Source organism: Anguilla anguilla, chromosome 1 (genome assembly GCF_013347855.1).
Source record: "Anguilla anguilla isolate fAngAng1 chromosome 1, fAngAng1.pri, whole genome shotgun sequence".
Lineage (NCBI taxonomy): Eukaryota > Metazoa > Chordata > Actinopteri > Anguilliformes > Anguillidae > Anguilla > Anguilla anguilla.
The window spans coordinates 4,321,179-4,335,737 of record NC_049201.1 but is presented as its reverse complement, the minus strand read 5'-3'; the positions used below and the strand labels follow the sequence as shown (position 1 = coordinate 4,335,737).

The following is a 14,559-nucleotide window of genomic DNA, read 5'->3' as shown; positions in this document are numbered from 1 at the left end:
TTTTTTAGGAAATAAGACCAATACGAAATTTCACATTTTTACCATGCAAGGTCTAGTGACATTAACACAGGAAATGCAGCATTTTTTTCTTGAAGTGTTCACTGTACACATTACCTGTATGTACGTATGTACACGCGCATGGTTATTTACGTACTGAATCCATATTTGTACGTACATAGTCATGTACTTTTGGATTTTTTAAGTTCTTTTATTTTTTTTATTTTACGTTTGTGGAAATGAATGAGTGAAACTGAGGCTCAGCTGGAGGAAAGGAAGAAAGCAAACGATGAACTACCGGGGAAAATGGAGAAAGAGAAATGCATCTCACAGAGGAGAAAACCTCCGGTTCGCCCTCCTCCTCCTCCAGTGACAGACGGATTGACCAATGGCATCGTTCCCCACCTTCTCCTCCCGCCCCTCTCAGAAAGAGCCAATCACTTCTTACTGTGTAGGACGACACCAAGTCGGGGCAAAATGGCGGAACTTGCGGACAGACTTTGGTTCGTGACAATTTTGTACGTTTTTTTTTTTTTTTTTTGTCTTTTGCAGTGCAGGGGGGTGGGTGGGAAAGGAATGGGTGAAGTGTGAAATAAAGCGTTCCTTTGGGGGGGGGGGAGGGGAGGGGAGGGGTGGGTGATTAAACAGATCTCAGATTTGCACACGTGAGTCCAAGGTTAGGATCCCACAGTCCTCAGGAGCCATCTTGGATCCATCGTTTACCGCTTAAGGTATAGGAATCAGGCCTGCACGCTTCCACTTCCTGTACAGAGGGCCAGTGACACAGGTTTCAGTGCGAGAGTAAGGACGTGTCTGGGTGCTAGGTACACAAATCTTGAGTTTACAGGATAAAACCCTTGACCGTGTCCTTGTGTGTGTTTGCGTCTCTGTTCTATGTGGATTTGAGTGAAGGAACTCTAGGGTGTAGTCAACTTTGAAGAATATTTTTGATCATTTGTTTGAATTTATTTCCCAAGTAGTGCAAGCATGAGATTGAAAACTATGAAGAAGAAGAAGAAGAAAAAAGAACTATATTAGAACAATGAGGAAGCTAAAGACTTGCTGTTCACAAAGAAAAAAAAATAGTTTGGGTGATTTTTTTTTTTTTTAATGCTTTTTTTTTCCTCTTTCTTTTTTCTTTTTGAATATGAGAGGAACTGCAAACTGAGCTAAACTTGCAAAGCTGCATCTGTTTAGGGCCAATGGTGGCCTGTGACCTCAGCAGTGGCTGTAGATATTTCACATGTAGCTGGGAGCCAATCACAATGTCTTTTATAAGTCAGGTTTTTTGGGGGGGCGGTTGGGGGGGTTGGGGGGAGGGAGATCACGAAATAAAAAATAAAGACTTGCTGATGTCCTTGTCAGAATGAATGAAGGTTGTTCTCTATTATCTTGCTTTCCTGCGTCCCCATTCGCTCTCCCATTCCTTGGTGGCAGTGGGTAAGGAGCTGGTCTTGTAACCTGAAGGTCACGGGTTCGATTCCCAGGTTGGACACTGCCGTTGTACCCTTGAGCAAGGTATACTTAACCTGCATTGCTTCAGTATATATCCAGCTGCGTAAATGGATGCAGTGTAAATGTAAAAAAAAAAAAAAAGTTGTGTAAGTTGCTCTGGATAAGAGAGCTTGCTAAATGATGCCTGTAATGTAATGTAACGTAACATCAGAATACCAGCTTCCCCCGTCACAAACGGTCTAACGGTCTGAGCCTTGCTCTACGGCAGGCTTCAGATGCGCCGTGCTGCGGGAGCTTTCCGCTTGGACAGCTCTTGAAAGTCTTTTATTGTCTGCTCCAACGGTTTAGTCAATTCTGGCTCTGATGTGGTGACCGACAGCCCAAGAACAGACCCCCCCTAGAGGATGAGACGAGCAACAGCAGGTGCAGAGTCAGCGGCAGCTTATTGACCAGTGTGCGCACGCGGGGAGAGTTCCGCCTGGGCGGACGAAGAGGAGTCTGAAGACCGTTCCTGACTCCTTTTCTTGGGAACGCTAGGCCTTCTCGCGAGCACTGGGCCATCGCAGTTTTGGGGGGGTCTCCCACTCGCCCCAGAAGGTCTGTCCCATCTCGTCAGCATGAGTGCGAGCCCCAGTTACGCCACATCTGGCTTCATTTTGTTTTCTTTGTTTTTTTTTTTGATACTGTCGGACCCGGTCGCACAGTAACTTTTTTCTGTGTTAGACATTCGGTCCACGTCACAGTCTCGCCTCTGCCTGGTGTATCACGGCAACTAACTGCTTTCATGAGGATCACAGTTGATCACTAAGTGTATAATTAGTTGGGCGATTGGGACGATCCAATGCCTACAGTGATTTTAAGGGGATTTATAAGTTGAAATCGCGCTGGGTCTGTGCCCTAGATGGCTCTGTTCCTCCTTCAATTCTTATTATTCTTTTTTCCCCTCAAACTCCCTCTTTTACCTTGGCTGTTTTTCCTTCTTTTTTTTCTTCTTTCTGTTCTTTCACCCCCCTCCATTATTTCCTGTGCCACTTCATTGTCCCCTCTCTCCTCTTTTTCTTGTATTCTTCCATCCCCTCTTCCCTCCTCTCTTAGCTCTATCCCTCAATCACCCCCTTTCTTTCTTTCCCTTCATCAACCCTCTCATCTCTTTCCTCTATCACCCTCTCTCCTCTATCCCTACATCACACTCTCTCTCTTCTCTTTCCTCTATCCCTCCATCACCCCTCTCTCATCTTTCTTCTATCACCCTCTCTCCTCTATCCCTCTATCACCCTCTCCTGTTTCCTCTATCCCTCCACCACCCTCTCTTTCTTCCACTTTTCTCTGTCCCTCTATCATCCCCTCTCTCCCTGTTTCCTCTATTCCTCCATCACCCTCTTTTATTCTTCTCTATCCCTCTATCACCCCCCTCTCCTGTTTCCTCTATGCCTCATTGCTCCTTCCCCTCTCTCTCTACTCCTCCACCCCCCCCTCTCTCTCTCTCTCTACTCCTCCACCCCCCCTCTCTCTCTCTACTCCTCCACCCTCCCTCTCTCTCTCTCTACTCCTCCACCCTCCCTCTCTCTCTCTCTCTACTCCTCCACCCCCCCCCTCTCTCCCTCTCTACTCCTCCACCCTCCCTCTCTCCCTCTCTACTCCTCCACCCCCCCCTCTCTCCCTCTCTACTCCTCCACCCTCCCTCTCTCTCTCTCTCTCTCTACTCCTCCACCCTCCCTCTCTCTCTCTCTCTACTCCTCCACCCTCCCTATCTCTCTCTCTACTCCTCCACCCTCCCTCTCTCTCTCTCTCTACTCCTCCACCCTCCCTCTCTCTCTCTCTCTCGGCATGTCAGTCAGTCAGTCGCCAGTCAGGCGTCCTCGCGTCCTGTGCTCTGTTTGACATGAGTGATCTCTGATCTCTTGTCCCATGTGTAGAGAGTCATTGCTCTCTCTCTCTCTCTCTCTCTCTCTCTCTCTCTCTCCCTCCCTCCCTCCCTCTCGTGTTTATTGCTGGGAAACAACACGATTCCAGCTCCTGCGCTGCCTCTCCGTAGCAGCGCGGAAGACCCCCGTTAAGTTTTCTATTGCGTTGCCCCTCATGTACGGGCGCTGTGCTGCGCGAAAGGCCCCTTTTTCACGGTCTATAAACCGCGAGGACAGAAGAGCTTCCGTCTAACTTCCTAACCGCCGCGGGCGCGAAAGCGGACCGTTAAAATCACATCTCGGCTCGGCTCATCTCCGGCTGAACTCGCAACGTTTACCGGCTGCACCTGTGCTAAATCTGAAACTATGTCCTTAATCCCATTTGCCACTTGAAGCACCACGCTCGCAGTCTTCCCCTTTTACCCCTACTGTGGCACTTAATTTTGATGTTGTAGCTTCAAGTACTCACTACATCTGTGAGTAAGTGATGTATTAAGGGTTATTAGTTAATAGTTGTGACCCTAATGATTTAGTCACAGCACGTAATTGACTAAATCTTTGCATATACAAGTCGCTATGCTTAAGAGCTTCGGTTAATCTAATTGTCTAAATGTAACGCATAGGTGTATTAAGGTGAGTATATCAGGTTTCTTTTTTAAATATTATATTATTCACGCTTTATTAAGTGCCCTCGGTAAAGATGAAATCTAGATTTTAGCTAATTTAGCGTATTGTCTTAAGCCTTTGAAGCAATTAGAATGCTTTTTTAAATTCAGTGTTCTAGAACTCCAGTGCTTTCAATCACCAGTAGTGATTGTTACATCAGCATTAGAATGTTCAGTCAAGTACATTCTACTCACATACTTGTGATCTTACAGCTTAAAGGGTTCGATCAAGGCGCCATAGTTGCTGGCAGTATCTGCTGGGCGGGTTGCGTTGACGCAGGGAGCCTTAAAATAAGTTCGGCCTTCTCGCGTAGCTTCGGGAAGACGGCAAACTTGGCCTCCGCGAATTGCTTTTTCGCTTCGCCTGCGCACAAGACAAATTGTGTTAAGAGTAGGCGCGTGGAACGCGTCTCCGCGACTGTCATCGTTCGCGTAAAAAGCCCCGGTCCCACGAAAGCACCGGAGCGAAGGCGCCGGCGGGCGAATAAACGCGCGGCGGCCTCGTTCTTTCGCGCGGGCTGACACCTTCATTCGCGTCGGGGATTTTCGAGTAATCACAACGCCGCGCCGCCACGCGTCCGCAGCGATAGGGGTCCTGGTTTCGCCGAGCAGGCAAGCGACGGAGAACAGGAAGTGATGCGTTCTGGGAGCCGGCGGGCGACGGCACCTGCATGCTGAAGGAGCGCACGCGAGGAGCCGCGCAGCGGGAGCGTCGGACCGGAATACAGAAGCGAAAACGACGGTCCAGGCGCGCCCTGGAATATCTTTCTCGCTCTCTCTCTCTCTCACGCTTGGACGCCTCTAGCGCCACTCTAGCTTCTCGCTGCTGTCTGGCGCGGAGAATCCCGTCGTGCTTGCTTGTCGCTATTTATTTATTTATTTATTTATTTTTTGTCGCATTTTTATGATTAACTTGCTGCTGTTTGTGTCCCTGCCCTAGTTTCGAAGGAACAACTTGATCCTTTTTCTTTGTGAGCATGTCACTCCGTACGGAGGGTGCGGGGGAAGGGCGGTGGGGGGAACATTCGTGCCAGTTATTATCGTCTACTCTGGCGAGGGTTGCAGTTTCATCAACCCCAAAAAGGGCGGGGATCAAGAAATCCTGTAAATCACCTGCTTGACCAAATCACACCCTCCACAGTAAAAACACAAAATCAGTGAGTAGCTAATTACATAATGCTAATGCTAATTACATAATGCTAGCTCCCCCTATTTTATATATATATATTTATTTACATATATATATATATATATATATATATATATATATATCACTTTTTTTTAAATTCAGAGTATTAAGGAAGAAATCTCAAGTGAAGGTCAAAGTGAAGCAGATTTGAATCATAAATATATGATTCGACATAATGGCAGAGAGAGAGCGGGAGAGTGCTGCTGGTGGGGCTGGCACATGGCAGGGGGGTGAGGGAGGGAGGGGGGGTCATCGTCCTCGGCGGTGGGCGGGGAGGGGCGCGGTGGCGCCTGTTGGCCATGCTGTCCTTCCCCGTGGAGCCCAGGTCTGTTTGAGCAGAAGATCCTCTCTGATAGTGCTGGCGACGGCCGTCCGCCGGGCCCACCTCTGCTCCAGGGGAAAACCCTGTGATCACACACTGCAAACACACACGCGCGCGCACGCACATACACATACAGTCATACACGCACAGACACACACACACATAGACATACAGTCATACACACACACACACACACACACACACACGCACATACACATACAGTCATACACACATACACATACAGTCATACACGCACAGACACACACACACACACACATACACATACAGTCATACACACACACACACACACATACAGTCATACACACACACACACACACACACATACACATACAGTCATACACGCACAGACACACACACACATACACATACAGTCATACACACACACACACACACACACATACACATACAGTCATACACACACACACACACATACAGTCATACACGCACAGACACACACACACACACACATACACATACAGTCACACACACACACACACACACACACACACACACATACACATACAGTCATACACACACACACACGCACACGCACACACAAACCCGCGCCACATTCCCTGGCCCCTTCAATTCCTGTCACAGATCAATCACTGCCATCAGAAACGACCTTGTGATGGGCCCTTAAAGTGGCGCCACGGCTGGCCGCGGCTTTACCGTAAACGCATCTCCAGCGCTAACCCCGTGCCGACATTCATTCAGCCCGGGGGGGGGGGGGGGCACCGGGCTCACAGCAGTGTTTCGGACAGGATTAAAACCCGCAGCCCCTCTGGCTACAAGCCAAGCGATTTCCGCGCGTTAGCACTTCCAGGTCTGACTCCCCGAAGCCCTCCGCCTCCTTAAACTCCGAAAAAGGCAATTATGAGCACACGTTTCACAGGTCTGCTCTAAGAAAATCTGTTTTGATATTCATTACTTACACAGTTAAATGCTAGCTTTCAAATCAAGTCCCAACAGAGGGCATTTTATTCTGATAAGAGCGGGCCAGCGTGTGGTTCTTCTTGGACTCTATATTAACTCTTGGCAGGCTTCAACTTTACACTGAGCGTTTTCTTGTGTGTGTTGCCGCATGCAGTGCCACCCGGGCACGTATAGGTTCTATTCCTGTCATTTGGGTTCCACCGGCCATGTCTGACCACCTGGGAGGGTTTCGCTGGCACAGGAACTCATGGGCAGGGCATCTGGGTGAAATTCATGACAGAATTATATTATTATATTACTCCCAGGCCCAAAAATATTTACAAGTTCACAGGCCATTTATTTATATATATATACATATATATATATATATATATATATATATATATATATATTTGTGTGTATATATGTATGTATACATATATGTGTATATATACATATATATATATCACTTTTTTAATTCACAATATCGGGAAGAATTCTCGAGTGAAGGTCAAAGTGAAGCAGATTTGAATCAGTAGAATGACAGAGAGAGAGAGAGACCAGGGGCTGCTGTTGTGGCTGACATGGGGAGGGGGGGAGAGTCATATTGATTCCAGATTTTCATACCTTATTGGCCTTTAATAATAAACTTATTTCCACAATTCAATAAAGACAGAAATGTGCACAATACGTTGTTAGAAGCTCGACAAATGATTTGCCCCAGACTGTATCCGCTCTCGATAATGAGATGTTTAAGAAATGTTCTCGCGCTGTTTGTTGACTGTTGTCCCGTTAAGACTAATGATCTGCTTTGTTCTGGAGGGAGAATTCAAAGTATTCATTCATTCATTTATTTATTTGTTTCATATAAAGAAGCTAAAGCAACAGTAAATTATTCTGGTTTTATCTGAACACCGCTGTTCTTGAGCCAAAATCTATGCGCGGTGTCGTAAGGTTATCGCCGAGCGAGACTGACTGACGCGGGAATGTCCCAGGCGCGTGGATCAGACCTCTTTTACCTGAATGCAGTACGCGTAATCCACGATATCGGTAATTCCAACATTGACTTATTGCTCCGTAGGTGCTGCGAACGACCTCCGTCAGGCACAAACACGCACTTTTAATTGCGGGCAAACCGGCTGCGTTGTTTTTACGTGAGTGCATTTTAGACGAGATTCTGTGACAGTGGTGCACAGCATTACCTCAAAGACAGGACAAACAGTGTTTCCTTATTGCTTACTGAAACTGAATTTTCGCTGCTGTTCGTAGTTCTATAAATAGGCTACCGTCGTATTCCTCGAAATACACACTTCCTAAATGCAAGTTTCTGTAGAATTCTGTCTAACTCTCGGGATACGTAATAACCCAGCATGTATTTATAATTCAGTTAAAATTGGAGGAAAATTTGCATTACCCGTAGTGTATCATGTTCAAAATATAAATATAAATAATATGATCCGAAACAAGGTCAAAGTGGAAGGTCCCGTCACGACTACCTTAATTAGCACTATAGGGGCGACAGAGCTCAGGAGATAAGAGCCGTTGTCTGGCAGTCGGAGGGTTGCCAGTTCGATCCCCCACCCTGGGCGTGTCGAAGTGTCCTTGAGCAAGACACCTAACCACTAATTGCTCCCAACAAGCTGACTGGTACCTTGCATGGCAGCCTTTCACCGTTGGTGTGTGTGTGTGTGTGTGTGTATGGGTGAATGAGAGGCATCAATTGTAAAACGCTTTGGATAATAGCGCTATATAAATGCAGTCCATTTACCATTTACCACTAACTTCCCGGGCAATGCGTCGATTATAGGCTATATAGGAGGTTAACGCAAGCACGGGCCAATGCTTCTACCTGAGTGCGTATGAATTATCAGAGGTAAAAAAATAATAATTTAATTGCACGCGAAAAATAATTATCATTAGTAATACCCTTTACAGTCATTGCAGTTAGGTTTTTTTTTTTTTTCCCCAGGGTGAGTAGAATGCCCACCGAGTGACTGGAATTTCCCTTGTCAAGAGGGCGCGTACCATTCTGCTGTGTCACAGTGGGTGGGGGGTGGGGGGTGGGGGGATAGTGGAACTGACTTCCCAGAGCCCCAAAATGGGGGTGTGGGGCTGAAAAGACCTGGACTAAAAAGTGTGTTTTAGCCTACGGTTTTGAAGGGGGTCCACAAAGGCGCATGCACAGGGCCCAGAATTTCATGCTGCATCCTTGTGTACCGATGCACTTGTCAAAGCTATACGTATTTCTGTGTGTGTGTGTGTGTGTGCGAGCTGTACACTAATTTGAAAAAAACTGAACAGAAATCAAAGAAACACCCCCACACTGTGTTTCTAGCAAGTTTCAATTACTTAGGCTGGAAAATGTGAAAGTTTTTTTTTTTTAACTTAGAAAAACACAGCTTGCGAGCGTTTGATTGGATATTATTAGACATTGATTAGATCCCAGCACTTGTCACTCACTCAATGACGACTGCTTTTTGATCGGATAATTTCCAAACAATAGTTAGGCAAGACATGACGGGAATGCGCTGGGCAGTTGCGCAGTTACACAAGCCAAGGATGAGGCAACACAGTCCTAAATGGATATAAATACGGCAGCGGTGGTCTTCATCTCAGAATTCAAATAGCCTAGACGCCTCTGCTACAGCAGCAGCAACAAACCGAACAGACTGCTAACCACTGCAATCAATCCTCGAGCCGAAAACCTGCGGGTGTCAGTTATTTTTTGGGGAGGGAAGCAAGTGAAGACTCCGCTCTATTCCGAATCGCCCGACAGGTTGTCAAGAACAGGGAGACGGAAACTTGACAGAGCGACACACAGCAGTACCAAAGAAAAGGAAATTTTATTTCCAGGGGAAACAAACCGCTCAGAAAAACAACCAAAAATGAAGCCCCTAAGCATTGCCGTCGTATTAGTGGTTCTCAGCATCTGCGTCCTCCAGAACGCAGCTCTCCCCTACGCCGAGGTAAGTTTTGGAAATTAAACTCCTAAAATTATGCTTCGGAAGTTAGGCTACTTGTTGGGACCTCAAAATGTTCGTTATACTGCTAGTCAAAATTTACCGCATAAATGCGCACAACGCTGCATGTTATGTCCATTTTTCCTAAATTTGACTGCTATACTTACAGGCACGGGTGCAAGAGACAGAAGGAAACAACGTTCAAACCGAGGAGACCCTACAAACAGCAGCAGCAGCAGTGGAGACGGATCCCCTGGTACGACACTCAGTTGCTTAATTGAATGCCAGTTAATTACCGTTGTCTTATTGAAAAGTAAGACGTTAGAGCCCGCGTAACGCCGTAGGGCGGATGAATTACAATGTCACCTGTCATTTTATAACTATGTTTAATGTAAGAGCCAGGATGTGTCACGGGAACACATTTGCGAATGTCAGATGTGTGAACGTGAGTGAGGGCCGAGAGGAATTGGAACCTTATCGCTCTTTCTCTCCTGCGCGCTACAGGTTCTCTCCAGGACGAAGCGTCATCACAGCATCGTATCCCTGTGCCGTTATTGTTGCAACTGCTGTAAAAACAAAGGCTGCGGATACTGCTGTCGGTTCTGAAGGGGACGTCTCCCGAGAACCACAAAACCAGCTTCAGGATGTTCAAATCCGAACAAGGCCGCCCGAGTTTATGAACTGCACCTAAACTAATGCCTTAATTTTATTTCTTTCCATCGCTTATATGGTCATTTTTGGTACACCTGGTGCCAAAATCATTGTACTCAATAGATGAGTTCATTCTATATGTGGATGGGCCCTGCTATCTATTTTTCATACTACACGCACACCACGTCTCTTGTATTACCACGTTTTGTATTCTTGTGTAAATTATAGTTTGAGTTCTGTTTAGCCAAAAAAAAAATTAAAGTTGCAGTCTGTGTTATATAGTATATAGTAACACAGACTGTAACTTTAAATGGTTGGACTTTAATATATTGAAGTTTAATATATATATATTTATATATACTGGACATTGTATTTCTATATGTATAGCCTAATTCCTAATCAGTTTTCTATTGTTTCAATGTTTTTAAAAAAAGACAATATGGTAAGGTCAAGCCAATATTCTAAGCCAATGTTTGTGAAATGTCGTACGTATGTGTAATCTATGTAAATAAACTATTCTGATTATTCTGGCTACTTTCTATGTAACGTTAATCTACTTTATCTTTCGATTGGGATACATTTTACTGTACGCCAGTTAAGTTATTAGTGATGCATATTACGTCAGAGATTTTCATTGTTGCGTGATGCCGCCTGGCGGTCATCTCTTAACTGCACTAATATTTAAATTAGCCAAGAGAGTGGTTGCTCGTGACAGAAATGAGGATTTAAAAGTCGATTGCGTTGGGGTGAATAGCTTCAACTCATTGTTCAGCTATTAAAATCGCATTACACCTGCGTATTGTTCAGTCCGCGTGCGTTTTGGCACATAGTTAACAGTAGGATTCTGAAAGGGCTAGTGGGGGTGTGGTTGAATATGCGCGTGAGTCTGGAGTAGGTCATTCACATCACTCGATATTTTATTTGTATTAAACTGGATCTTAATAATAGTATGTTTGTAATGAAAACACTACTGATATTGCATGCATTGGCGTTAGGGGGCGCCAGAGACCACAAACAGACAACAGGGGCATTAGACATTCCCTGCGTATTTCAGGCGCGCGCCCGGTTATACATCTGGAAGGACATAAAGTCGAAATCATATTACTGATCATGGGCTTCAGAAAGTCATTGAGTTGTTTGAAATCGATAAAATAATAGCCGCCATATATACAGAGTTCATGGCGCATGCAAAGTACACTATACTGAACAAGCAGACCGACATCACATTTAGCATAATGTCGCGGCAATTTATAAGCTGCAGCCACTACAGGTACGCGTGCCACGCCGTCGTTGTTTGTCATGTGGTTTCATTTGCATTTAGACTAGGCCTACACTTATCTTAAAGTGCAAACCGTGTGTCAGGCGTTGAGTCGATACTGTGGAGATTCTTTAAAAAGAATTGATGGCGTCCCTAATCGAGGCGAACCACCGACACAAACATGGGCCGGTCGTTCTTTTCCCTGGGTTATCCCGGCACCTGGAGTCGTTAGTTTTAATTAGTCAAGAGGACTGATGGGGCTTCTCGATCCCCTCCCCTTTCCGTAGCACGGCGAGGAATACTGATGCCTTTTCCACTGGCAACACAAATCAGTTCGACAACGTGCTCAAACAGCGAGCTCGGCCTCGTCCGCGCCTCACTGCAAAAAGGCACACGGGAACACTAAAATCGTTATCGGTAAGTTACCTGGCACGTAACAGCGTGCGCGTTGACTTGCGTGCATTCGTCACGGTTGCAGGGCAAGTTCGGACAAAAGATCGAGACGGTGTGCGGGGCAATCGCGAGAGCTGGGGGGTCTGCTGTGGCCTCCGAGAAACAAGGACCCAAATCTTCAATTTGCAGAAAACGCGAAATCCGTGACCGTGTTCGTTTATCTTCTTCGTTTTTATTTACACCAGTGTTTGGAGTGTGCTGCCTCGCTCCGCTCCAGACGCCTTCCCTGTTCTAGCGTAACCTCTCGTTTGCATTCCCGCTCGCCCTTTCCCATTCCCGTTTACTCTTTCATTTGCCTTGATAACAATATACACATTCTGTGTCCCCGATGCCCATAAAGTATCGACACCTGTTTTCATGTTCCGTCGCAGCCGTTGTACATTAAAGCTGTGTAGTCTAAGGGCTGTAACTTATTGGCAGCTCGTCTGAAGTGGCTTTTTAAAACGTTTGAGTGACAATCCATTGACATGCAGCGCGTGCCATCCTCTTATCGGACCCAGGCAACCGGAACTTCATACCCAGGCCTCAGCAAACTTCAGCATTACATTACTGCTGCACACCCCCACTACCCCTCCTCTCTCTCTCTCTCTCTCTCTTTCTCTATCTCTCTCTCTCTCTCTCTCTGCGCCTCTGTGCCACCAGTATCTTTTAACAGGAAATGAATTGGTGAATCGGGCGATTCCTGCTCACCAGTGTGTAATGTAATGTGCCATATATATATATATATATATATATATATATATATATATATATATATATATATATATATATATATATATATATATATATATAGTTTGCAAGGTCATGCATGGCGAGGGTGATATTATATCCGGCCACGAGCTCATCTCCCGGGATCTGGCTGCTACTTCCTGCTGACTCTATCGTCTCCGAAGGCAAATGCGCGCGCGGCGCTCAAGCCGCAGGCTCCCTGACAAATAACGTCCGCGAGATTACAAATGGAGGGGAGGGGGCGGGGGGAGGCGGAAGATCCCGCATTCCTGCATCCAGTTCTCATTCCCCCGGTCTCCCTCCCTGCAAATTCTCATCCCCGGGACCGGTTCCAATTCCGATTTCCGACCCCATCTCCGGGTCGGCGGTAGGATTGAGGTTACAAAGCCGAAAGCGCACTTTGATGTATTGCATTACATGTATGTTAAAAAAAACGCGCAGAAATGTCTAGCTTCGCTCGGTGGAAGGAACTGCGTTCAAGGAAACACCGTGGACCGAACCATCCCAAAGAACCCATGCTGGAAAGCATTTGCATTTGGAGTTAAGCCTCCTCGTGTGTCATAGCTCTGCAGCGTATTTGCATGCGGCTGGCAATATGATATGAACCCAAGGTGCTGTGTCAGCGTGCATGCAATTTGATTTATTTTTTATTTTTTGAGTTTTGAATGCATTTTCTGTACTTATCAGTTTGCAACTTCTGAGAAGACTCTGAGAGGAACTTTGCACAACTTAAATATCTGAAGAGCCTGGCTGGTTCTTAACCAGCCCCTGACCCGTGGTGATGAGTCAGAAAATAGGTCCGGGGGGATTTTACTCCTGGGGTGTGAAAATCAGAGTAAAGACAGGAAAAGGGTGACATGAAAAGATGAAGACTTTTAAGGTTTTGGGGATGGGGGGCGGGGGGGGGGGGGGGGTGCGGATCAGACTTTGAGTGTTTGGTGGGGGAGGGGGAGGGGGAGGGGGGTCCTGGGGGGCTAATGCTTTTACTGTGGCTCATACCCTGGCCCTGCCAGTGGCAACTGTGGTCAGGTTCCCAGAAAGACCGACCTAAAATTGGTATATATTGGCAAGGAGGGTTTCACTTGGTAGGGATATTCGCCATTTTGCAGAACAGCGCCTTCTCTGGTCAAGGGGGGGCGACTGCACCGTCTGTGTCCTCCTCAGTGTCTTGGCTGCACAGCTTGACGAATGGATTGCGGGCGGGGCGGAGGGCGGCTGCATGTGTCCTTCCAAATCAATCCAGGACGTTTCAGCAACAGGGCCTGTGAACGAGTGAGTATGTTAAACTGTGGAATTAAACTATTTCAAGAGTAGGTTTTTTGATTTTCAAAACGTTTTCAAAAAGTCAGCGTTCTGGCACTCCATTGCTTTCTATCACCAGTAGTGTTCAGTTAAGAAATCTTTTTTTTTTTTCTTTTTTTTTTTTTTTAAAAGCTTACACCTTAAAGAGTTAAAAAGCAAAGGATAAACAGAGGATATAAAACTTTAATGAGCTGGTATTAGCCTGGAGGTGAGGCAGCCACTGTCCATGGTCCTGAAAGTATGTATTTTTTTTTTTACTTGTTTATTTATTGTAAGACAGATGCTGCATCTGAAAAAAGAAAAAAGAAAATGTTCTATCTTTCCCTCATTCAGGCGAAGGCATTCAGGCAAACAAAAACCTTGTGAACTTCAGACCAGTGAAATGATGTGAGAGAGAGGGACAGAAAGGAAGGGAGGAATGGAGGGGGGAGGGAGGGAGGGCAATACCCTCGTTCTGCTGCTCCAGCCCGACTCTTCCTCATATCACATCTCTCTCTCTCTCTCTCTCTCTCTCTCTCTCTCGCTCTCTCCCTCTTTCATTTTTGCGTGCAGACGGCAATATGATGCAGACTGGAGATGCTGTGTCAGCATTCATGCATATTTATTTGATGTTTGTGTGTATTTTTGATCCTTATTTTCTGACGTGTTGTGTGTGTTTTCCCTTTTTTTTTTAGCTCCACTGTGAGGCGTCTCGAGCTGCTTGTTTCTTTGTGAGGACGGCTCTCTCCAAACAGCAAG

At 46.1% G+C, this 14,559-nt stretch overlaps 1 protein-coding gene across 1 annotated transcript; it reads left to right on the top strand.

The window, feature by feature from the left end:
• Nucleotides 1-9,048: 9,048 nt before the first annotated feature.
• On the top strand, nt 9,049-10,610 carry hamp (hepcidin antimicrobial peptide). Its single transcript, XM_035410112.1, has 3 exons — nt 9,049-9,434; nt 9,598-9,684; nt 9,933-10,610. The coding sequence occupies exons 1-3, from the start codon at nt 9,354-9,356 to the stop codon at nt 10,032-10,034; spliced, it is 270 nt and encodes an 89-aa protein (XP_035266003.1). The 5' UTR covers nt 9,049-9,353; the 3' UTR covers nt 10,035-10,610.
• Nucleotides 10,611-14,559: the final 3,949 nt, after the last annotated feature.